The sequence below is a fragment of the Periplaneta americana genome, chromosome 15, assembly GCF_040183065.1.
Source record: "Periplaneta americana isolate PAMFEO1 chromosome 15, P.americana_PAMFEO1_priV1, whole genome shotgun sequence".
Lineage (NCBI taxonomy): Eukaryota > Metazoa > Arthropoda > Insecta > Blattodea > Blattidae > Periplaneta > Periplaneta americana.
The window spans coordinates 61,625,877-61,652,689 of record NC_091131.1 but is presented as its reverse complement, the minus strand read 5'-3'; the positions used below and the strand labels follow the sequence as shown (position 1 = coordinate 61,652,689).

General features: G+C 36.2%; 1 protein-coding gene across 1 annotated transcript in view; it reads right to left on the bottom strand.

Annotated features, from left to right (window-relative positions):
• Nucleotides 1-26,813, bottom strand: part of LOC138715715 (vitellin-degrading protease-like) — a 61,464-nt gene that overhangs the window by 18,606 nt on the left and 16,045 nt on the right. The window contains exons 2-6 of the mRNA XM_069848770.1: nucleotides 11,435-11,613; nucleotides 9,899-10,002; nucleotides 7,824-7,902; nucleotides 2,154-2,239; nucleotides 828-916 (exon numbers count right to left, since the gene is read on the bottom strand). Coding sequence (XP_069704871.1) covers nucleotides 828-916; nucleotides 2,154-2,239; nucleotides 7,824-7,902; nucleotides 9,899-10,002; nucleotides 11,435-11,613 — 537 coding nt within the window. The remainder of the gene's footprint in view (nucleotides 1-827; nucleotides 917-2,153; nucleotides 2,240-7,823; nucleotides 7,903-9,898; nucleotides 10,003-11,434; nucleotides 11,614-26,813) is intronic.

Genomic DNA, 26,813 nt, shown 5'->3' with positions numbered 1-26,813 from the left:
TATCATTACTGCAGTCTCTAAGAGACAGTCCTTTATTCTCGGGTGACTCTATGTCCACTAATCTGCTGTTTATATTACACAGTGATCCATATCCGTTATTTTTACATAAATTGATTTCCACTTCTATCTTTTTTACGGTCAGTAACCGGTGTACGTACTTGGTGTCTCATTAATTCTCTGTGTCATTTCTTTAACTAATTTGAGGGCTTCTGGCATCTCTTGCCCTGACTTTTCTAACCGTGTAATAGTTTCAGACACAGTTTGTATGAAAACCAAATTATTCATCAGAACCTTCAAATCCAGAGCGTTTTCCTTTGGGTATTTGTTGGCATTCATTCTACAGTACCCCCACCCACTGTACGCTTTACCACTATACTCAGTACGCCGTTATGCGGATTTCCCATTGAACTGCTCTATCATAACATAACCGAGCACTGAGCCAGTCGCATGTGGGCAGCTGCGCTGTGCACTGTTGCTTCCACTCTACTTATTTTATTGGGTTATTTTACGACGCTGTATCAACATCTCAGGTTATTTAGCGTCTGAATGAAATGGTGATAATGCCGATGAAATGAGTCCGGGGTCCAGCACCGAAAGTTACCCAGCATTTTCTCGTATTGGATTGAGGGAAAACCCCGGAAAAACCTCAACCAGGTAACTCGAACCCGGGCCACCCGGTTTCGCGGCCAGACGCGCTGACCGTTACTCCACAGGTGTGGATGTGTGGAAAGATAAAATGTATGTACTGTATTTACTGGTATCAACGGCGCTCTTGCTACTTTCAAGATGAAGGCATTATTCGATAAATACACAGGTCTCACACTTACCCTATGATGCAGTGTGCCGCGGTGACCACCCAGTCCTGACTGATGATTGCGCCCCCGCACACGGCGTTAGAAAGAAAACGAATGGAGACCTGAAAACCAGTTACAGAAGAGCTAAAATACCACGAACTTCGGCCATTTTGGTGTAATACCCTTCTAAGTTTTGTATTAAAACAGCAGACACAGAATCGTCAGCCCATTGTCGTTCCGCCTGCCTCCACAATATCAATGCATCAATCAAAAGACACTATATTCGCGAAGTACGTATATTATTGATAAAAAATAATTTTGACAGCTCTTTAAACGCCATACCCCCTTACAGCCTTAATTTTAAAACATTTTTAAACATATTTATAATCAGAATTGAGCTAAATCCATTTCGGATATGAAAATATACATCACAGTCTATTATACAATCACGAAGCTTGAGTTTTGAGGGTGCTAGAAACAATAGACTGTGACGGTTCTATTTTGCATTGCCTGTAATGAGGCGATATTAGCGATCCTAGTGGTGAGCAACTATCTAATGTTTGCATATTTACTACGTATTGAGCTTCGCGACTGTATATACTAGACTGTGATATACATTCTAAAGACGTGAAATAGCCAATAATGTTTTTTGGAAAATTTTCATGATTTTCATTGCAGTCTCCCCTTAACGAAGAACACAAATTGGTATCCACATGCACAAGCTTCCAGGCCGATCTCTTCGTTTTAAAACAAGCAGAGTTATGGTGAATGAATAGCACGTATGATGCAGTGCGCCATGGGAACAAATGACTATCATCATTATTGTCGTGTAGTCAGACGACATCCAGCGTTCTTGTTGTGTATAGCATTTTTACCATTGCTTATAACTCACGGACTAGCAGCATTCTTGCCTTTACATAACAACTAAATAATTCTGTCACCTAATGTAAATGATGTCATCCTTAACTTATTTTCGATAAAAAAAAAGTGACAACCATCATTCTTGCAGTGGACTCTTCAAATGTCAAATGTTGCACCTATTTTTGGCTTTCCCCCCTCAAAATTTTCTACAGTTCCTTCAGTGGAACAGCGAAACTCGAAGTGAGCCAAGTGGCCAACAGGCTTCGAGCTCACATATTCAGTTTTTCTCAGTCCCTAACTCGCTTGGAAGGGCGCGTTTTCGCATACCTTTTAATGTTTCGCCTCCCATTTCCCCTTTCTTTCAATAATTCGAATAAAATGTTAATATTTAGTTCCTTCAGCATTTTTAAATATGCTACAGAAGCTCCTGTTTCATACAAAAATGAACTGTGATTACTGGAAGATATATGTATATTCAGTCGAGCCAACACAAAGTACCTGGTACGGGAAATGTTGAATAGTAGTATTTGCATCGCCGCTAGTGCAAGGATTCATCGAGGGTCCGGACGCCACCACTGGCATTCCTGTGTACACAAGACAAGCTCGTTTAACAATAAGGATGAAAGTTTCTTTTGCTTTGAGAGTGATGTAACTATTCACTAGGTTGATTTCTAACTCCTTAGACATAAAATACATAAGCCTATAATGTATTTAATAACGAATTAAATAAGAACAAATGTACATCAATCTTAGAAATTAAGTACATTATTTTGATGACAGTCTGCCATCTTCAAGTCTGTAGTTCAATTTGACGGCGATACTTTCCTTTCGACTTGGAGGCAAACAACTCATTATAATAAGTATGTATATCATAAATAGGTAATTCCTGCAAAAAATGAGCCATAGACAGGAATAAACTGTAATCGGAAAGTTATGTATCTGGGTAACCTAACCAGTTCTTGTGACTTTATTTGTATCAAACATTATCTACAGGCTGAAGCGTTATTATACTAATTTAAAAAAACACTTTTTTCCGGTTAACTAAACACTGATAGCGATAAACGATTACCCAGGACGATGTATGCATGGTCAAACTGTTAAATATACTCGTCTAAATCAACGATCCGAACATCAGGAAACAAGTTCGAAGTAAAGCACACATTTAAAATTAAATTAACTTACATCAAGTTCATATCATAGTTTTTGCCAAAGCGATTTTGTCGGACCAAAAGTTGCTTTCGTTGATTATGGATTATCTACTTCTTTCTTTTGTCTCAATTTTGTGAAACTATCCACATTTCCTCGCACAGACCTCTTCCAAAATCGGTCACTGCGATGCCTGCTATTAATAAAAGGAAGCTTTCTTAGGTGACGTAAATAAGCTGTTTGAGAAAGGTCAAGTATTGTTGACAGTTTTTGAGTGCTTTATAATGATTCTACTTCTAATACAGATTTTAGAACCCATCATCAACGTGAGATTGCCGTTTTGACTGAGATTTATCTGTCACTCTCAAGCTACCTTCAGTGAACAGCATGGACTAAATCGATGCAGTACATCTACCTACTGTATGTATTATTTATTCATCTTCAATTTTGTAAATCTTTCCGAGAACTATTTCTACTCATAAGCCACTTTTAAAAGGGGCACAAAAGTAAGGGAATCGCTGAATTTTGTCATAAATTCTGAACTTAGCAGTACTGAAATATAATTTTGTTTTTGTAACAAGAGAAACATGTATTGCTATGATAGAAGAGTGCACGTCAGCAATAATAAACACTCATACAATTTTATATTATCTTACAAAACTCAAATTTAAACAAATTTTAAGTTTATGTTGAATAGCTTTTAAATCGACCTAATAAAAAAAATGTTCTTTATAATCGTTGGTATCATCTTCTAGTTTAGTATCCTCTTTCATGACGAGTTATATTTAAATCTTAATTCTTCCAACATTTACCTATAATACATAACTCAAATATCCTTACTAATATTTCCGTACATTTTTCCCAATCTGTAATTCCCAATGACAAATTTTCCCAATGTCTTTCTTCCCCTCAGATATTTTTCCCAAACTCCAATTTTCCAAGACTAAAGTTCCCAATTCTTGAATTGGCCACTTTCCCCAAAAGTAATTTGCATTTGCATTTCCAACAAATTCAAGCAACATATAATTTTCCGAAATTATTTACTTAGAAATTAAATATGACCAGTTACAAACAGAAGTTGTGACCAATGAATCTTAGATAATCCAGAGTTCTGTCACCTTCTTTGTACTGATTGTAATCAAGCACAATATTTGTTATTCTTTCAGTTATACGAACCCACTTTTGCTTAGCTTTGCCTTAACAAATTGATTGAATGTGCCATGTACAAACAACACATTCGATTGTATTTGCAGCTCTAAATTTATTTTACTCGCAAAAATTGTTATCCTTCTGTCGTCTTCATTTTTATCACGCACGAAAAAGTTGGGATTTACCCTAAATCTTCTAAATTAATTGGTTCTGTAGGCAGTTTCCTTTTCCCAAGACTGTGTAATGATTTATTACAATTTTCTCGATCTGGGAGCTGGCTTAAAATTCCCGATTCAACTCTTGGAAATTCTGTACGAAGAATTTGTGCAGGAGGTATTTCTGGGTTTTCAGTTGCAATTCTTTTCATTCGTTGAGCCACCAATTCTGCATTGATCTTTTCTTGGTTTGGAGCATGAGAATGAATACTTTCTATCAGTATGGTAATATGTTCTCCAACCCCTTGTGTAATTGCAGTAGCTCTGCATTCCTGTCTTTGAGAGCAATGCCAGTAATCTTTGTCACTTTTATGCCTCTTCTATAGTATATGTATCCATTAACCAATCATTTCTTTCCTCCTGCAGGTGAAATTATAATCTGTGCCGTAATTATAGTGAAATTTTGTATTACACTACACCTATGGGTAGCATTACCATAAATAATTAACTACAATATGTAATTCTTACTTGGAAAAAATGTATTGGGAGAAATGGTCATTGGGATAATTTAACAGTGGGAATATTAGATTGGTAAAATTGGATTGGGAAAATTGTCCTTGTTATAAATGTTTTGGGAGAAATGATCATTGGGATAATGCATAACTGAGACTATCAGATTGGGAAAAATGGTTTGGGAAAGCTGTCCGGGAACGCCTTACTAAAGAAACGCTTTAACAAGAGGGATAGATAAAACTTTATTTTAATCACTAGTGACTAAGGGATATTTTCACAAACACCGATAATTATTTTACCTTGGTTTTTGGATCGGAAAACTCGATAATGCTTCTTTTGTCTTTTACCAACATAATTATCCTGGTTTTGTGATACTATCTCAGTTTATATTTTATCCGCGGAAGATTGACCGGTAACAGGGTTATCGAATATACAAAGTGGGAAAGTGGGTTAAAAGTCGCTTTCCTCAAACACTTCCTTACATTTAATTACATTCAATTTACATTTTATTATACATTCCTTTACAGATTTTGTTCAAAATGGAGGTCCCGTTTCCCTGAGCAACGAACTGAGTATTTTCTTCCGTTCTAACAGTTCGTTCGTAGTTTTCCGCTTCGTGGCAGATCCACAACACTACCCGTTTGCTCAAGTCGTTTGTTCAACTTTCTAATCGCTTGACATGATGGTGGTTGAACATCAAGAAATCTTGTCTCAAAGTCTGCTATCACCAATGGTGTGTTCTTATTGTGCTTCCACTAACGTTTTAGTACAAAAACATGTTGTTTTGTGGTTAATTTGCGATTCATTGCAAGAAATAATCAGTTATTGCATAAAGACCCAACCCAACACAATAAAACGAAACAAGTCATGGCATGGGAAAAACAGTTGACGCACGAACATGGTTGTCAGCCCACCAACTATTCGTTTATTCAAGTTATGACATCTGTATATGTGTATAAGTATGAAACCTAAGAACGAATATTGGGAAAAGCGACTTTTGACCTACTTTGAGTCTACGGGGCTCTTCCAGAAAATAAGTATCCTTGGGGCTGTTTAGAGAAAGAAAATATAATTCTGTGGGAAGATTTATTGGAAGAGATACAACAATATTGTTGAGTTATTGTTCACCATATTTCCCACCGGATTTCAGACATTCGTCATATCGTGGGACCAATTTGTGTATCTCTGTGTCGTAGAAGTCTGCCGCCTGGGATCGAAACCAGTGTGTGACAGACGTCTGCACCTCTCTGTCACTATGAAAATGCTGACCGGAGAGGAATTTGAGGTGTAAGAAAAAATAATTATCACTGGGAGTGAGATCGGGGCTGTAGGGTGGATGTTGAAACACCTCCCAGCGGAACTCCTCCGGAAGATCTGTTGTGTGCCGAGCCATATGTGGCCGAGGAAAACTTACTTTCTGGATGCACCTTGTAACTGGCGTACGTAAAAGAAAATGGCGCGTAGGAGATTGGAACAGCTGATAAACACCAAAAAACATGATAATAACGATGAATGCTATATAATTATTTTGATGATCAGTGATTACAATTAAACCTGTTTGCCATTTCTTCCACTTATTTTAAATTTTGGTTGTCACTCTAGTTTTTCTCAATATACACCGTATCCCGCTTATAGGGATCGAGAAATAAGTGCTAATTTAAAGTATAAATAATGGTTTTATAACATAACTTTCTGTACAACTTGATGTAAAAACTCTCCGAGTTTCGGAGAATGGTCGGTGCAACTCGATGTGTGCGCCTTGAGCTATCCTGAAGACATCCAAAAGGTACTCAACCTTCTGCCAAGTGTTCCATAACATTTGTGGAGTGATTAGCGCAGCTACGTTTATAATGCGTTGTCTCAGTTTTTCCAAAGTGTCAACTGTATCACGTTGGTACACCATACTTGTCACAAAGCGCTATAGGAAGGTCAATGGGCGTCAAGTCGGTTGACCTAAGTGGCCAGGCAAGGGTTCTCCTCTTCCGAGTAACCTATTTGGAACGTTTGCATTCAAGAAACCACGCACTGCTCCATAGTAATGGGGTGGAGCCCCATGTTGCTGAAAAACCGATTCTGGGAGGAGTTGATCAGCAACAAAAATTCTGCAACATGTCCAGATACACATTCCCTGTGACTGTTGCCTCGATTAAGAAGAATGGTCCAATGACGGAATGTTCTACTGAATGACGTCAGGCTTGTTTCCATGATAAATGTTAGTGCGCATGCGCATGAACATGCAACTGTTTTTAAATCATTGGTGCATAAACTTGGACAGTTTCTGCATCTTTTCAGATGTAAATCACAACGATATATTCATCTGATTTTAAATGGTGAGCATTTATTTCTCGATCCCTCTAAGCGGGACACGGTGTATTTATGTGCCTTTGTACGAGTTCAAATAATAGATCTTTCTGTTGGTATGTCATGATGAACCTCTTTTTTTCTTCTTTTATCAACTCTCATAGTTCTTTATGGTAGCAAAACAATATTTATAATTAAACTACACCGTTGAGATACTCATAGTCATTTGTTTTTACTGTTCTATAATCAAGAGCTCTTCCAAGATTGTCTCGATCATTACCAAACAGATGGTCCTAGTTTAAGATAAGAATTTTAAGAATCAAAGTGAATTGAAACCAAATCTATATTTTGGAAAACTAAGATAATAAATGGTGTGGTGAACACAGAGTTGAGTGTTATTCGACATAATGTTATTGACCGAGATTTAGAAAAGTAAGGTAGCAAATAAATTTATCGGCGTTGATGAAAATGACCCAAAGGGCAGCAGTAACGCGGATCGCTGCTTTGTTGTCGGTTTGCTACGTGCTGTGTTACATGATGTTATAACCACTTGCGTAATGTGTGTTAGGGTTGTAAATAATTTCTAGCGCTGCCCTGAAATGTCGAAAAAAGTTGGAAAAGTAATCCTTTGGAAAATGATAACTTACGGTGTTAGAATCCATGCTGTAAAGGCGTAGCATTAAATAGTCAAACGTCAGAATTGGTGCGAAGCATTCGCCAGCTGTTGCGCAGTGGTCATTGTGGCAACGTTGCATCTATCGCTACGAACATTACGCAGAACTGTTAGGTGCAGGTATCACAACGACTTGAGTATAATGTATAATACTTATGATCTCTATACCTAACATGAATTATTTGAATTGAAAACTATCATTTAAGCCTATGAGCAGTTTTAGGAATTTACCCGATACGTAGACTGCAGCGGTTGAGAGGAAAAACATCACTACTTGCAAAACACGACATGAGTTGATGATCATCACCACCTGTAAAATATTACATATCTCATACAACGGAAAAGTAGGCACTGTTAATGTCTAAACTTGAAATTCGTGGTTTAGCTATGAACGCATTACAGTGAGAAAGAGAGAGATTGGAGCAGGAGACTGAAGAAAGGAAGTTCTTATTTCACATTCTGGGAGTCTGGGGTTCTATTTCTTGTCTATTTAAGGGATTAAATGGGTGAATTTTATATTTTACAGGGTTTCCGAATATTATATGATGATAAATGAGAAATAATTTCAAATTGAGAGCATATAATTAAAAAAAAAAAGACGTCTGAGTTTAGACTTCAATAACTCTAGCACTGAGTCACTCAGTTAAAAGAAGTAAGATTTAACTTTTTTAAATTGATTAACTTGTAAATGTTTATATAACAAAATAGAGTTTGAAAAAATTATCTGCAATAAACTATGATTTTTTTCATCTTCAAACAAAAAATACTTATAATCTTATATGAACTCATTTTATTCAACATAATATTAAAGTCATACTTCAATTTTCACATAATTAATACTGCGAGTATTATATTTTTGTGCTCTAAATTTCGTGCCTTTTTTTTTTTTTTTTTTTTTTTCCTTTTTTGTTGAAACCTAAACACGTCAGATTTCTTATTTTCCATCACGTCTTTACATTTGTAAGCAAGTCCTTCGATGTAGGCCTACACGTTCCTTCTCATTTGAGTGAATGTTTTTGTAAATAACACCAAATACCTTACTATAATAATACCGGACAGCTAGCAGTTTTACGTGCGAACGACGATGGTGCTGCTACCTACCTGCCGGGATGGAGATACTCGCGAAACAAGCTGTAATCAACTGCAATGTATATTGTTGCTGGGCTAGTTTTTGTTAATAGTTTTATGAATTAGTACTAGTGTTAAAATGTCAGGGTGTATATGCGCTGTTTATAATTGTGACAATTGCAGCATTACAAATTGCTCCAAATGGTACTTTTGATTTCCGACAGTTCATAAAACATAAGTCAACAAGATTCTTTAGTAGGCCTAATTCCTTCGTCTTTGTGTTAATAGAAAATACAATTTTTTTTTATTTAGACCTAATAAATAAATAGAAGTTAAAATGTATTGGATTTTAAGGTTTTATCAAATTAAGTTTTATTGTTGTCCACATGCCTTTACTAATCATTACAAGCATCAGATTACTATCAATTTTATCTTTGCAGTTGTCAGCAATGAGTACATAAAACATTACTGTAAATTCATTCCTAATATCAGATTGATTTTGTCTCGGTAAACCAAAGAAAAAATATGTAAAAATTAATTACGGAAAGTAATATGAAGTATGCAATATTTCTCATAATATGCAGCTTTGATATAAGATAATAATTTTACATTAAATATTATTCAACATTTCTTAAGTGTTTCATACATAATTCCACACGTTTTAAACAATAGTCCGAATCTCGCTATGTTAATATTTGTATATGTGGACGTAATTCCATCCCTCTGCGCTAGATGTCAGGTCCACGATTTTTCGCTGTTTTTTTCGCACTCACGCCAATGCTGTAGTATACAGCTGTCGGGTATTATTATAGTAAGGTATTTGATAACACGTCTGAAACAAAATATACCGAGCAATGAATTATTTCCCCATGGAGCACCCGTGGGCTTGAAGCACTACGATGACGATATGATGACATCAAACACCAAATTCACTTGCTTTTTATCTACATTTTATTTTGTCAAGGGAAAGATAAGTATTGTCTCTGAATACGGGTCCGAGACTTTATTTATACGACTTAATTCTGAATTGAAGTCAGGACGAAGTGAAGTTGGAGTGACGTTCTTGAATATGATTCATAGTGTGCGAATTTAAAATTATTTTAAAATATGACAAAAGATAAGGCATATGTAGAGGTGAAGGTCACAAATAGTAAGAAAAAGAAGGCGATGTACAGTATACAGTGTGTGAATTCTGATACGAGATTAATTATATTACTCGCTTGGAGTATTCTATTTACCTTCCAGGAGGATTCGGTTCCCGCCGTGTTCTGCATTTGTGTCTTGCTTTGAAAAGCGGTGTACCAACTGAATGAGTCAATTTTCACAGGACGTCGGGAGCGTCCTTGCAATGAGAGACGTCACGAGGCTTCTGGCCTTATATAACAATGTTGATTAGGAGGGACCGATAAGATACAGTGAGGAATATTTAACAATGCGGTAAGAACTGAGGTCGTGGTACAACCTTTCTGTCGCAAAAGCACAGCTGGCAATCAGAAAATGTCCATGAAAGGGATTGGAATTTGATACCCAGCAGGAAGGCCTACTCAGACGACGAGATACGCGTAGTTGAAGTTATCTGGAAGTATATTCATTTTATCCTGTTATTCTTCGGTAAAAATAAAACGCAATGACTTAGCTAGCTAATAAGCGTTCACTAGAAACGCACACTTACAATATTATCTCATCATGTTACAGTGGGAACCGATGTCAGTGGTACACTATTCTCGAACACTCTTAACCTTTGTAAATACCAATATACCATATCTATTTCTGCCGAGTTTTAGTGTAGTGTTACTACTTGTTTCTGTTCGCTAACACTACACTAAAACTCGGCAGAAATAGATATGGTATATTGGTATTTACAAAGGTTAAGGGTGTTCGAGAATAAAGTACTTAGGAAAATATTTGGGGCTAAAAGGGATGGAGTTAGAGGAGAATGGAGAAAATTGTACAACGCAGAACTGTACGCATTGTATTTTTCACCTAACATAATTAGGAACATTAAATCCAGACGTTTGAGATAGACAGGGCATGTAGCACATATGAGTGAATCCATAAATGTGTACATAGTGCTTGTTGGGAGACCTGAGGAAAAAGGACCATTGGGGAGGCCGAGACGTATATGGCAGGATAATATTAAAATGGATTTGAAGGAGGTGGGGTATGATGGTAGGGACTGGATTAATCTTGTTCAGGATAGAGACCGATGGCGGGTTTATGTGAGGGTGGCAATGAACCTCTGGGTTCTCTAAAAGTCATTTGTAAGTAAAGTATTTACAAATACAAATAGGCCACCTTAAATTTGTAAGCTTTAATCTAATTTTAAAATAATAAAATCGTATAATGATATTTAGATATCTCAATAATATAATACAGTAATATTACGAGGTGTGATCATTAAATTTCGAGACTGTGTCTGTTGTGGGCGAAGGGATCACGTGATTGACAAGCGCTCGCAGTAGTGACACTAGACGATCTTGAAGAGACCCGGCACAAAGTTTCGAAGCGCTATCCTCATTGAAACCTGTGTTACACAAGGTTTTGTTAGCACGTCCATCCGCGCATTTGCGAATTCACGATTGACTCGAAACTGGAGCAGAGAGTCAACATTAATTCTTCGGGAAATCGGCAACCGAAACCCATGGAATGTTGAAGCAAGCCTACGGGAATGAAGCAGTGAGTCAGGCGAGAACATCGCTGGAGCACGACGAGAGGCCAAGTCGACCACACACGTGCAACACTGACGAAAATGTCGAAAAAAATTCGACACTTACGTCCACATACAAATGGATGCTCCATGACGACAATGCGCCAGCTCACAGAGCTCTCGTAGCAAGCACCCGTAACAAGATGGTCGTCATTCCTCATCACCTCATCACCAGATCTGGCCCCTTGCGACTTCTTTTTTAGTTTCTGAAGATAAAATTCAAGCTTAAGAGTCGCCGTTTTGGCACTGTGGAGGAGATCCAACGCGAATAGCAAAAAGTGCTTGACAGGTTTCAAGAACACGACTTCCAGGAGGCATTCCAAAATGTCTATCGATGGTTCGCCGACCTTAAGGGACAATGTGACTGAGTTTTGAAACTTTTAAAATTTTTTATTAATTTCTTTCAAATTCGGCGCATTTGCTGTGTCTGTACGTTTAAATAACAGCACCAAATTTCATCAAGTTTCATTCATTAGTTCTTTAGATATTAATTTTCACGTATTTCAATTATATTACATTATGCGTAAATTCAAAACATCCCTGACAGCTACAGAATTGTTTTTGCTCTTAAAAATCTTCTGTGAAGGATTTGCAATTCATGATAAAGAAAAGTGCGCATGGATTTTTAAATCTGAGAATTAGTTTATGAGATAAAAATTTTCTTGCAAATCATAATTTTTGCTTGATAATTTTCTTTAATTTTTTATAAGTTAAAAATTAATATTATTTAAAGTTTTCAGTGAAGAATTGACTCCATGCACAGCTTTATGTATTGCAACATGCTGAGTAATCTTGCAAAGTTCCATGTAAATCGGAGCAAATGGAAGCCACTGGGAACGTTATAATTGACCAAAAACGTAGTTCTGAGAAAACGCAATTTTTAGTGGATGTGGCATTTTAAAAATAGTTACCAGACCTTAAAAAGTAGTAGGCGGGGCTAAATATAGGACAGAATGTTAAACAAATGTATAAAGTAGCCTAATTATTTATGTAAAGAGAAGAAATAGATTTATTTTTACCATTTTGGTCAAAAATTCAGTCCTAGTGTCCCTTACAAGCATTTCAGCTATGGTACCAATACTCGCTGTGAAGACTGTCAGCGAATTAGCCTCTATGTCACGATAAACATACAAAACCTGTAACACCATCATACTAGCATTTTCGCATATCGTTCATTACTTCAAGATAGTGGTACTCAAATACAAATTTGGGCTCATTAAATTAATTATCTAAAACATTATTTTTTATTTTATTTATTTAACCTGGTAGCGATAAGGCCATCAGGCCTTCTCTTCCCCTCTACCTGGGGATTACAACTACAATATTAAGAATACAATTACAATTATAATTACAATTAATTATGTATACTGTAATATGAAAATTTACTCTTTTATGTTCTTCTGAAGGATACACTGGAAGGAATGGTGAACGGGAGAAGAGTTCGGGGCAGAGAAGATATCAGATGACAGACGACTTTAAGATATATAGCCTAGATCATATGAGGAGACAGAGAGAAAAGCAGAAAATAGGGAAGACTGGGGAATGCTGGGTTTGCAGTGAAACAGCTGCCCTTGGGCATAACACAATGAATGAATGAATGAATGTCCAAAAACCTGGTGAGGCTAAGTCCCTTTAACCCTTAATGACGTATCGCCACTGGTTTACTGATATTTATTTATATGATTGGAATAAGTTTAACGTTTTTAGAAGAGAATTAAATAGTCCTTAAAGCTGTTTTCTATATCCCTTTCGATTTACAAAGTAAGCTATTTCTTAGTTGACAGTTGCCGAAACATAATACAGAATTCTCCAGCTAAGCATATTGTAGAAGTTTATCGGTCCTGCTTATCATTACAGTGTCTGATGTTAAGGTTGAGGCCTCATAATTTGTGAAGCAATTACGACAATGATAATAAGTTTTCAAGGTTTTGCCACTAGATACCGCACTCTTTGTGTGTCATGTAATTAAGAAATACTCGTCGTCTTTGTTATGTGAGTACAGGCAACCTAATAAAGCCGCAGAAAAAAAGGCACAAGTAAACATAGTGCAAGTTTCGATTATTCAAATGTTACAAGTGGTCCTATAGAATTTTATAATTCATAAATCTTAATGTTTCTTCAACGTATGCAGCTTATCGATTTTTGTTGCTGGTTTATTCAGAGATATTTTGGATTGAACTTTTCCTATTTGTGGAGAAGTATAGGCATAAATCTCACGATATTTGCAAACCTCTGTCTATTTACAAAATTATGACATCGGTTAGCTAGTGACTATAAGACAAGCTAGTCATGTAGTCTAGTTGAAAACAAATGTTCAGTAACGAATAATACATGGACATGTGGGGTACCAATACTTTAAAATGACAAGGTGTCTGCAAAGAGACAACACAATTCAAAACATTTAAAAGAGTTACCGCTACTTGCAATTTCATTTGCATCGACATTTGCCCCTACTGTAAATTGAATGGTAATATGTATAGCTCAACTGATGAATTGTTTGTGATTATAAATTGAATTAATCTACTTGATATTAATTGCACAAATTTGTATAGCTTAATGAAAGTATGCTACTTTGTATTGTATATATTTGTATAGTTTTGGCCGATGAATTGTATATGCTTTAAATTGAATAGTAATCTATATAGCTCTACTGATAAATTGTTTGTGTTTGTAATTTGAAGTAGTTTGCATGATATGTATTATCAATTTCTGTATATCACAACTGGTTGAATTGTTTATGCCTTAAATTTAATTAAATTGTTTTGTATTATAATATAGCTCAACTTATGAATGATCGTTTGCGTTTGTAAATTTAATAATCTGATTGGCTATGTATTGTATACTTTTAGTAGAGCCATCGATGTAGCTCAGTCGGCAGACTCGCTGGGCTGCTGATCCGGAGCTGCGTTCGGGCTTGGGTTGGATCCCCCTTTGGACTTTGGTTTCTTCGGAGGTTTTCCCCAGCCGTGGGACTGAAGCCGGATGGTCTATGGCGAGTCCTTAGCTTCAACCCCTTTGATTTGATTACCTGGTTGGGTTTTTCCGAGGTTTCCCCCACCGAAAAGGCAAATGCCGGGTAATATTTTGGCGAATCCTCGGACCTCATCTCATCTCACTACATCTCGCCAAAATGTAAAAAAATTGTACAAAATTGTAAAAATTGTAGAAAATTACTAAATTGTAAAACTATAAAAATTTGTAAAAATTGTAATTGTAATAGTGTAAAATGTTGACATGTTCCACATCTTAAAGCTTCATTGCTCATGTAAGATCTATGGAATAAAATAAATGAATGAATGAATGAATGAATGAATGAATGAATGAATGAATGAATGAATGAATGAATGAATGAATTTGCTAAATCGTTGGCTTTCTGTGCTGCGGGTCATTCCATATCAAATCAATAAGGCGCTCAACCCGACCGACTCAGATTTCTTTCAAATTTTGAAGGTTTGTTTTACCTGCCGCGCTAACTAAAACTGCCGAGTTTCATATGTCCTGTGCTTTTCGTTTTCTGTCAGTGGCGTTTCAAACATGAAGAAAAATCATATTTTTGTAAGCACGCCGCTTCATTTAAAATTATATATCTCAACAACGACTCCAGATAAATTTACAAAAATTCGGTGATACATTCTTAATATGTGATAGTTTTTATTGCTTATATTGTTTTCTGCATGTATTCAATTACACTAAAAAAACATGGTGAAACAATTTTCATATATTCATATTTAAAAATGCGGGGGTTCTATTTTAAGGAAAAAAATATATAGTACGCCTCAATTAGTGATATAATGAACTGATAAGTTTCAACTTGGAATCATCATAGGTTACAAAGATAAAAATTGTTATGTCACTGCAAGCGTAAGCTAACCGTATAAGTCGCGATAATTATGTCCCACACATTCGTTGTATTTAATTATATTTGATCATATTCTTGAATGTCGCTATGTAATTTAACATGTAGTACATAATTCGAATTTTTTAAATTATTACTTGAAATAAATTATTGTCACATGGATTTTGTTAAACCTGAAGTTCTGTAAGAAATGCTTACCTTTCATTGCTGAGATGAAATAGCCTGATCATCTTTCCAGACAGGATGCTGCGTTGTTTCAGCTGCATTTTAAAACTGCTTAGCAAGTATAATTTTTTAAAATATATTACCAAAGTATGAATGGTTGTGTGCACATTAGTCCTGTGATATGACTGAATTTCATCTTGGATTACGAAATAATAGTTTTCAGCGAAGTAGCATAACACAACAAGCTGGCATGGCTGTAGAAATGATTTCATATCACGTAGAAACTTACTTTGTTCAGATGATATAAATGAGTGAGTCAGTAAATCACCAAGTTTCTCCAAGAGACAGTCGAAAAATTTGTCTGTGGGTTTCATTATGGTCTCAAGCGTTGATCAGTCAGTCGTCATCCACTGCTTGTAGGTCACTGATTCACTGAAGTTTTATTCGAAACATTTCTCTAAACCCTTCTTATTTTGAATGGTTCAGAACATTCTGTACATTTCCTGAACAAGCAATTTATATGAGAAGGATTGCACACCATAGTAGCCAAGAAATGTTAAGTTGGAAGGTATAAAGAAAAATTTTTTTTGAAATCCATGTAGACTTGAAACTTTAATAAATTGCTTCCGGCATAAGTTTTACATTCTGATAAGGACACAAACACAGACAGTATAGTTCCACTAACTCCAGCTAGAATACAATTTCTTGGTCAGGGTTAGAATTTTTAAATACTGCATATAATTCATTTCTGCTCATGTGATTTACTCCCTGATTCTTTAATCACAACAAATATTTCTTACCAGGCATCATTCTGCTTATCTCGTCAGAACAACATAATTCTTTAACTTTACCGGCAACAGCCGCTAGCAAGGGTTTTCCAGGTTTCGGATTTGGTGAACACAAAATTCCCTTTCCCTTTGCCAGGACTTTTGCTTTCCGAATTATGTATTCGAAAGCTGAAAGAAACTCTTTTTTATATTATTTACGCTCCAGCTTTTAGGTAGTAGTGTTAAAATGGTGATTTTCTCACTTTTACCTGAATTTTGACAATTTTCCTGCAACTGAGACAAAATTTCAGAATCAGAAAGGTCCTGGTTCCTCGGCGTCTTTAATATCGAAGACTTTATCTTTTACAATATTTTCAAATTTCTGTCTCTTATATTTCTCTTGTTGTAGCCTTTCTTGTTTAATAAGGAACATACCTTGGTCAAAAAGACTTGTATTTAATGAACTTACATTTGCTGTAGAGTCGACGTATTCTTCATTACTAGGGTCATTATGAGGATTCTGCGTAATAGCATCATATTATATTTTTATTTCTTTGCGACACATAGCGCACACCTTTTGTTCCTGTTTTAAATCAGGAAATACATGAAGCATCCACGATATAACACTTATTAAATTTTTTCTCTAATTACAATGCCCTGATTTCTCGAAGGGATTGCAGCAAACATAGGCCTATAACTTAAAACGCGACTCCATTACATCGCACAAAACTACCACATACTACAAAAACTGACGACACCGCACTTGAAACAGATTGCACGTTTTGTATAAATTGAAGACTGTATAAGCTCCCACTCATGACGGCCTGACAGATCGATGACGTAGCTTATCAGACAAGTACGAACTCGTGTGCATGCAGTGTTGGTGTAAGACGGGTTTAAGTGCTACAAACCAATACATTGATATATTTTTTTACTGATATTCCTGAAACGTTTCCAAAATGAAACTTACACCAAGGGGAGAATACTCTTACCTCTATAACATACATTTTTCGCGAAATAATTTATGTCCCGCGTTTATAGATATTCAATGTTAAAATATGTTTCACGTGACTATTCAATAAAGAATTCATTACTTTGACGCAAACCTATTTTTATTGAAACGTATGATCCATTAGCTTTAAAATAAGCCCAAGTTTAAGATTCTACCTCAATTAGAAGAGAAGTTATGAATTATTTTTGTTGATATAGTATGCAACATTTTTATATTTTTTTCTCGTATTGACAGAATTGCTGTATGGATATCGTGCATTATTGAGGGCTAAAATTTTACATAATTAATTAACTTAAGGTTCTTTACCATCCCACCAAATTTTATGGAAATCTGAGGTGGTAGGGTTGAAAAGTCCACTTTTTTGTGTTGATTTGACATGGAATGGCACCTGCTAATCCGGATCCGAATCATGTCGGGTCATAACGGGTAACATAATTCCCTATTCCACGATTTGGTAAATGTTTTGGAAAACACCTTTCTTCAGTACTTTTTTCTGAAAATCATTAATTACGATGTATTTTCATGTGCTAAAACGATGGAAACATTTATTTTTGGTGCAAACAACTGTAGAAAAAATTAGCACATATGCCATTTCTGTTCTCACCACCGCTACGAAAAGTCGAAAAACGTAAAAATAATTTAGTACACATTGTGTTGTATCCACCACTACAAGCTTAAAATGTGTTTTAGAATTTTGTTTCTACGCTTTTCGATTTTTTCTTGAAGGTGGTGAAAACAAGACTGACACATGTCCTAACTTTTTTCTACAGGCATACATTACATACATATATAGTAGGGTTGCCAACCCTCCCGGATTTCCCGGGATCTCCCGTATTTGGCAGTAATTTTCAATAGTCTCCCGGCTCCCGTATTTTTCTTCTCTTCGAGCAATTTCCTCCCTTAATTTTTCATAATGTAAAAATTGTATTTCAAACGTTCAATTTTTTCCGTGAATGAAGATGATTCAAATGATAAATTTTGTTATTCCAGAGATTAATTAAAATGTGCAGTCTCTACAGAAGGTAAATGCTTGGAAGAAATGGGTTTCAATACTGACCAGGTTAAAATTTAAAAAAATAATAATAATAATATTGGAAATTTGGAAAAACTGGTGAGTTTTGTTCTAAGCTTCCAGGTAGTAATGCTGACAGAGAGAGAGAGATATATATGGTGTTTTCTGTCATGAACAAAGAGTGGACAGATGTTTGAAACAGGAGCACAACAATTAATTCAACTGAGAACTGCAAATTGCAACCAACTTCAATTACAGAGAATTTTTTTTCAATTTGTAAAAAAAAAAAATAAAATAAAATAAAATAAAGATTAAAAACCATTACTCGAGGCAAAACCTATCTTGAAATAATCTTAATTTAAGCTTAACTTTCAAAGTGTAGAATAACGTTTCTTTTTTTTATTATTATTATTTAAAAATTTAATTGAATAATTTGTCAATTTTCTATGTGAAGTTCTACCGATTCCTTAGTCTCCCATATTTTCCTAAAAAAAAAAGCTGGCAACCCTAATACACACACATAGTGATCTGCCCAAGGGTAAGTATTTCACTGCAAACCCAGCATTCTCCAATCTTTTCTATTAAAAATCGGGTGAAATGACTCATCATGCCATGTTTGCAATTTTTCTTCGGAAAGATAAATGTAATACGATATATAGATGGCCATGGTTGTTATGGAGATGTGGTTATTGATTTGTACTAATTGTTAATCTTGTTCTCTTTATAAAATAAATGTTCATGCTAAAACATGGTGACAAGACTTATAATATGTCTGTGCAAGTTACAAATATAGAGAATGCAACAAAGTTGGAAGGATCACAGTGTCGTATTGCTGAAAAATTTAGTTTTAAAGCAGAACAATGGCAGAGGTGGATATGCAGATATGAGAGGTTCAAGAAGGTCAGTGGAATAATTAAGAAACCTAATGAAGAACAAATTGAACACCTGATTTATACAATGGGAGATGATGCAGAAATAATATTTGAATCCTTTAACTTGAATGAAGTAGACTAATATAAATATAACATTGTAGTGAATTGTTATAATAATTTTTTCAATTCAATTTAAGGAGGCAAAATGAAGGTGAGTCTGTTGATGAAGTCAGAACACATTTATACAGATTAACAAAAAACTGTGATTTTGATAAGCAGACAAAGTTAAAATATAACAGTCGGCCATCCATCCAGACAATCTCTTGAAAGATTGCTAAAGAAAAAGAGAAAAGGCAAGCTACCCAACAAAGTAACTGTACCCTATGTCAAGTAATATACACAAAGACAAACGGAGATGTCCAGCTCGACTTAGGGAATGCTACAAATGTCATGCAAGAGGACATTTTGTGGTCATATGCCGCAAAAATATAGAAGTATCGGCAGGGGTTGAGCAGGTAGGTAAATTAACTACTTACAGACATTAAAGTCAGGTGATGCTGTATATAAACCATGGAAAATATGGGTTGAAGTTTCTCATAAGCCAGTGGAATTTAAAATTGACATAGATGCTGATGTAACTGTTTTATCTTGAAAGATGGTTTCCTCATATCACACTGCAGCAAACTTCTGCTGAACTGTTTGGACCAGCCAAGACGCCAATTAAATGTACCGGTATAGGAAAATTTACTGTTGAAAAGAAGTATGGAGATAAAACATTTTATAAGGACTTTTTGTGATTACAGGGAGACAGGAACCTTTGTTGGGAAGCCAGTTGTTGAAAAATTATCATTGTTTAAAAAAAATTAATCACTTGGTAGAAGCAAGATCGATAATTGATATACTCAAAATTATTTGATGGTATAGGCAAAATGAAGGAGAAATATCATATTTCTCTAAGGCAGCGTTGTCAGACACAGCCTAAACAGAGCGGAGCGCTCCACTATAACTCGTTGCGTGCTCCGGTGCTTCCACAGACATAAGCAAGTTCACGCTCTGACTGGACGTCTCTAGCACCACAACTGGTTTCGGAGCTTACAACTCTGACACTACTGCTCTACGGTCAGGCATCGTTTTTACGACGGTAAAACAACGCGAAAATGAAAGTTTAAAAAAAAAGTCCAAAATCAATAATTAACGAGGAATATAATATGTTGTTGTTGTTGTTGTTGTTGTTTTCTAATGCCAGGCGTTTGACAGTAAAGTCATTTGACCTCTCGCACTCCAATATTTTTCAAAGATATTATCATGATCAGCCACTGAAGCACAGATTTTGAGGTGTTCCGAATCCATTTCTTGGTTTGAGTTGCACAATGGGCAGTTAGGGGACTGATATATTCCAAGTCTATGGAGGTGTTTGGCCAAACAATCATGGCCTGTTGCCAATCTAAATGCAGCTACAGACGATTTTCGTGGTAAATCGGGAATTAACTGTGGATTATGATGCAGAGAGTTCCATTTTTTCCCTTGAGATTGTGCTATCAAATTTTGTTTGTTGAAGTCTAAGTATGTAGATTTAATAAATCTTTTCACAGAGTAATGTGTAGATTTAGTAACAGGTCTGTAAGTAGCAGTGCTGCCCTTCTTTGCTAGTGCATCCGCATTCTCGTTTCCCATGATTCCACAATGGGATGGTATCCATTGGAATACAATTCTTTTATTGAGTGATATTAAGTGAGAGAGCATTTTAGTTATTTCTGCTGTTTGAGATGAAGGTGTGTGTTTAGAGACTATTGATAATGCTCTTCAACTTACTAATTAGACGTGAAGTGGTGAATATAGGGTCTTTCAATCTGCTTTCAAAACATCCCCACAATTACCACACAAATAACTATCAGGTACCACACCATAATTAATTAAGAACTCACGCAATTCTTCTTCCCTCATTGTAATAAATTCTACCTTACTCGTTCTACACCCTTTGCACAAGACACCATCTACTGCCATCGAAGTCATAAAGACAAAAGACAGTCTACACTCCGTCCACAACACACCATCACGTGCGCCTCGCGACAGGATCATCTTGACTGAGATAACTGTATATATACGCGGAATGCGCGGACTTGGTTAATAAAACCTAAACTAACCAAACCTAACCTTCGTACATGCAAGATATGTAACAGATTTGGTTAATAAAAACCTAAACTAACCAAACCTAACCTTCGTATTACGCAAGATGTTAACAGGAGCACAAAGGAAATTTCTTGATTTGATCTTGATTTCATCTGGAATGTGCACGTGAAAATAAATCCCCTCCTCCATCCACTCCCATCAAAGTCATAAAGACAAAAGACAGATCACTGAATACTGTAATCGATCAACCAATCAAACTCCCCCACTCAGCAAACAATCATAACATCCCTCACTGAAGCCGAGCCACTAATCATAACAACGCAGCCACTAATCATAACAACGCCTGGCGAATTCAACCTATAAGTCGTAATATATCAGGCCTACTAATAAAAAAACATCTTCCCATCATTTTCGGAAAATAAAAACCAAAACACTGTTTTCACCTTATAAAACACCCTATAATAAAGGGCCTTTATTTAAAAAAAAACCGCGCAGTAATCAAACTCCATACTTATTTACAAATTGCCGCCCTCACATAAGCCCGCCATCAGTCCCTATCCTGTGCAAGATTAATCCAGTCTCTATCATCATATCCCACCTCCCTCAAATCCATTTTAATATTATCCTCCCATCTACGTCTCGGCCTCCCCAAAGGTCTTTCCCCCCCCCCATTCCGAGGCTTATTGTATGGATTCGTAACAAGCTGTTTTTTACGGTGATGGGTTGTTAGCCCTTCGCCCAACCCCCAAGCTGGAGGACCACCCCTTATCGGCTGTCCACGACTGCTTATTCAATATATTCGCAGCTACCCTCCATATCTGGAGGCCGTCTCCTCTATCCGCAACCTGAGGACGTGCCATGTCGTGGTGATAGGGACCCACAATACATAGAGTCAAACTCCATAATTACCATAAAAAGGTAAAGCAAGGCATACCAAAAGCCTGAAGAAACCAGTTAAATATTATAAAATTCATTTTAAGTATTGACCAGATAAGTCGTCAAATGGATATTTGTTTAATTATATGTCAATAAAATAATTTCTCTAATAAACATATTATTTAAGTACAACACTAAGTAATATGTTTATTGGAACCTAAGCCATTTGACTGTCATTATATAAAGAAATTTAGACATCCACCTGAACAAACCAAACCTAACCTGACAAGTGTCTCTGATCCTAGACCTTACGAAAACTGGCTTTCTGTCAAAAACCGTAGGTACCGGTATGCAAGGCATGCCAAAAGCCTAAACAAACCAAATCTAACCTGTCACGGACCATCGACCTTACGAAAACTCGCTTTTTATCTACCTACCTATCTAAAAAAAAAAAAAAACGTATATGCAAGGCAAACAAAACCCTAACCTGTCACTTATCCTCAACATTACGTACGAAAGTTCTCTTATTCATTTTTCCAGATATACATATTCTGTACAGGCCATTCGTTATCTCGTGAAACCAACTTGCGCGAGAGGGGAAGGAAAAAGTGGACTGGGAAGCGTCCCTTTCTCGCTACGTTCCGCTTGCAGCTACCTAGCAAACTAATGTCCACTATTAGGTTCTTACTACGAGGCACGAGAAAACTTAACCAATGGCCTGTATATTTATAAAGTTATAGTACCATCTGTCAGTTTCATTTCATCGTGAAATAACGAAACACAAATCAGACGTTAGTCTCATGTGTGTTGCATAGCGAGATCGAAGTTTCAATTTTTCTTAACTTACCTTTTTTTATTATTCGCCTTGGTTGAGATGGTCTCGATGGACAGGATAGCGTTTCAGTAGCCTATTAACTCTGCTAAATAAACACTTAGTCTGCTGTACGTCGGCGCACAATCTAGAAAATTTTACAACCAACACCGAACATTCACCGCAAGTTCCAAAAACATCCAAAAAAAAAAAAAAAACTTCCTACCATAACCTCTACTATCAGTATGCCTATAATCCAATTCCAAAGATAAATTATATTACTTATACGTCATTTCGATCACAGCACCCTCTGTCAAAAGTATTTACGTAATAATGTTCAAGTAAAAACGACATACCGCATCCCCGCTTCAAAAGTGGCAATAAAAATAAGTAAATTCTCACAAACACCATTCCAAAGTGTGTTTTTTTTTTAATTCACCCTTGATGATGCCATTTATACACCTATTCGAACGGCAAGGTGTTGGATACTTGGGGGTTTTACAGTTTTTTTTTAACTTAAACCCTTGAAACCAAACCTAATTTCTGTTGTGGCATTTTTGAAATGTTTCTTTATATATATATATATATATATATATATATATATATATATATATATTTTAAGTTATGTCAATATGACACGCCCTTATGAAATTACGTAAATTGGAGGGCAATTTTATCGTTTATTTAGCACCGATTATTAATATGAAACTTGGCAAATACAAATTTCCATACAATTTCACTAATGAAATTAATACAATATCGTTAATGACATTTCGTATTCAGTAAACTCCACTAGGCCTACATGCTTATGGTGCATACAGCAGGGATGACATATTAGCTCGCAATGACAGCTAGAAGAGCTTGACCTTCATCACGGGCGCATAGCGTAAGCACTAGACTATATTGTATCCCAATGTAAACATCAGGGATGTGCAGCGTCTGTGGCTACAGTGCTAGCGAGCTGGCGCTGTCTTCCGTTTATGCGGCCCGGATTCGATTCCCGGGCAGGTGGTGATGGAATTTGTGATTAACGAAGCAGATGTTGTAGAGGGTTTTTCTCGGGGTACACAAGTTTCTCTCTATCATTCCACCAACACTCTTCACTTCCCTGCAATAGTAAAAATAGGCTAGGGTGAAGTATTGGAGAGTAGTACGGATTTCCGATGCTGATAAGAGGAGGCTCTTCAGGCTGTTCGTCCGCGAAGCAGGTCCTGGTTCTATCAGAGGCTGAGGCAGGATGGCCCATCTGCCAGCGTCGGATTCACAAATGCCACCCAGGCTGCCTGTCGGACTTTGACAATCATCGCATATGGGTGCACAACAGGCCAAACCGTGCCTGTCCTGGGTCCAGTCCACGTAAAAGTCAAGCCAAACATCAGGGATGTACAGCTTAGAACAGAAAAACTTGCTGATCGAAAAAATTCTGACTCCTAATGGAAATATGACTCTCTTAATTAGTTTTCAATGAATCCTGAAAATGCTTTGTGGCTTTTATGAGGAATATGTTTATTTAAAAAAACGGGAAGTATTACCCTATTTTAATAGTTTTCTTATAAATGTATGGTGTCTGCTCTTTTCACGAAATCTACAGATCGAAGTATTAAATTGCCTGCTTTATGAGACAAAATACGACGAAATTAAGACAAAATGTCGCGTTTTTGCAAGTTACTGTACAATAATAGTCATACAGTTTTGTTTATGAAATAATGGGGTTTATTTAGGAATAAACCAATTTCTGATAATACAACATACTGTGGAACAGTTCATACTGGAATATTACGTTGGAAAGAGATAGGAAGAAAGACTAACTATGTTTCAGGCAACACTAAAATGCCATGTTTACAAGATATTTTATTCATTCAAAGTGACAATCATGTTTAACCACTGCTAAACAGAAACAATTTACAGCAATGAAACAAAACACACATCAAATAAAGACTTGATTGCGATATAAAAAGTAAAAGGTCAATATTGCAGTCCAAAGACAAATTTCACTATTATACAATAAATATTAATAATATTAATTATATAGTCTAAAATTATAATACAAATTGTAATTTCAGAGGTAACATTTATTAAATAAATTTTGACAATGTTTCTCTCTTCTATAATGATCAAACTTTGAAAGCACGAGTGAACTTCCAGATTTATGTGAACTTTCAAATCGTCCCATACATGAAATGATGTGTAGCAACAAGCTGCAGGCTCTGGTATAAGTGTAACCTTAATAGAAATTAGATATAACTGAACTTATGTACGCGGAATAAATTTATGTGGGCACATTGTGGTTCCATATGATACCAGAAGCTTGAAATGCAAGATTCGTGTGAAATAATTCACAAATCCTATACATGCACTTGGCTCATTAGTTGCAACTTATAATTTTCATTACCGTATTTCTTTTAAATGCTAGAAATTACGATTTGTAGTTTCAGATATAAGTAATAAATACACTGTGGTTACAAATTATTGGACGATTTCAAAAGGCTATATTTTCACCAATATTGAACATAAATATATGATCTTACCACCATTTGAAAGAGGGAAATTTGAAGTTTTATCCTGACTTTAGGTGCATTTGATGTGAGCCCCACGTGTAATACGGCAGACGTCCAGGCGGTGATCCCATTCTTGTCATATCCTCTCAAGCATGTCTTGTGTGATGTTCCTGATTGCTGTGTTAATGCACCTTCTCAATTCGGCCAACGTCGTTGGAAGTGGAGTTATGTAAACATTGTCCTTGACGAAACGCCACAGAAATAAATCACACAATGTGAAATCAGGTGAAGGGGGTGCCCATGTGCAGAAGATGCTGTCTGCGTCCGTTGAACGACCAATCCATTGACCTGGTAAGTGTTCATTTAGGTATCTCTGGATCTCCGTATGCCAATGTGGAGGGGTTCCGTTTTGTTGAAAAATGAACTCCTGTTCCTCCTCGTCCATGAGTTGTGACATTAGCCAATTTTCCTAAATCAACACCTACCAGGTCGACGGATTGGTCGTGCAATGGACGCAAACAGCACCTTCTGCACATGGCCACCCCGTTCACCCAATTTCAGTGTGATTTCTTTGTGGAATTTCGTCAAGGGCAATGTTCATATACCACCACTTCTAGCGACATTGCCCGAATTGAGAAGGAACATTAACACAGCAATCAGGAACGCCACACAAGACATGTTGGAAAGGATTTGGCAAGAATGGGATCACCGCCTCGTCTTCTGCTATTTTACACATGGGACTCACATCGAGTGCATCTAAGGTCAGTATAAAACTTCAAACTTCCTTCTTTCAAATGGTGGTAAGAACATGTATTTATGTTCAATATTGGTGAAAATATAGCCTTCTGAAATCGTCCAATAATTTGTAACCACAGTGTACAATGTAACATAGGAACATTAGTAAAAAAATATCCACTGAATACAAAGCATTTCTATGCAAATCGGTCCCACCCCATTCTCTATCTAACAAAATACATCAGCAACAGCAGGTCCAATCACGTATAAATATATGTGACCAAAACACGGATTCGGATGTTACTGAGGACTGATACAATAATGCATGCAACCAAAACAAAGATTAAGATTTTATACAATAGGTATTGACGAAGTTTTAAATAAATTAAAATTTATAATGTTTAAAAAAACCGGTAGAATGGCATAGGTAGGAGTTATAGTAGCTAACCAAGGTGATAAAATAAGAGGCTCACTTGTTGGACAGTGGGTTAAAAGGTTATTCTTTAAGAATGCTGGCAATAAACTGAACATCTCCAGCTACTGTGATATAAGCCAACAAAACATGACAACCTGAAACCGGTGTGCATAGGAACACTCAGTATGTAAGCAACTCAAGTTTGTATGGCACACGTGAAAAAAGTGCCACCTACATCTCAGATCAGTCTACAGAAAATTTCACTTCTTATCAATATATAAGCCATTATGATGATTA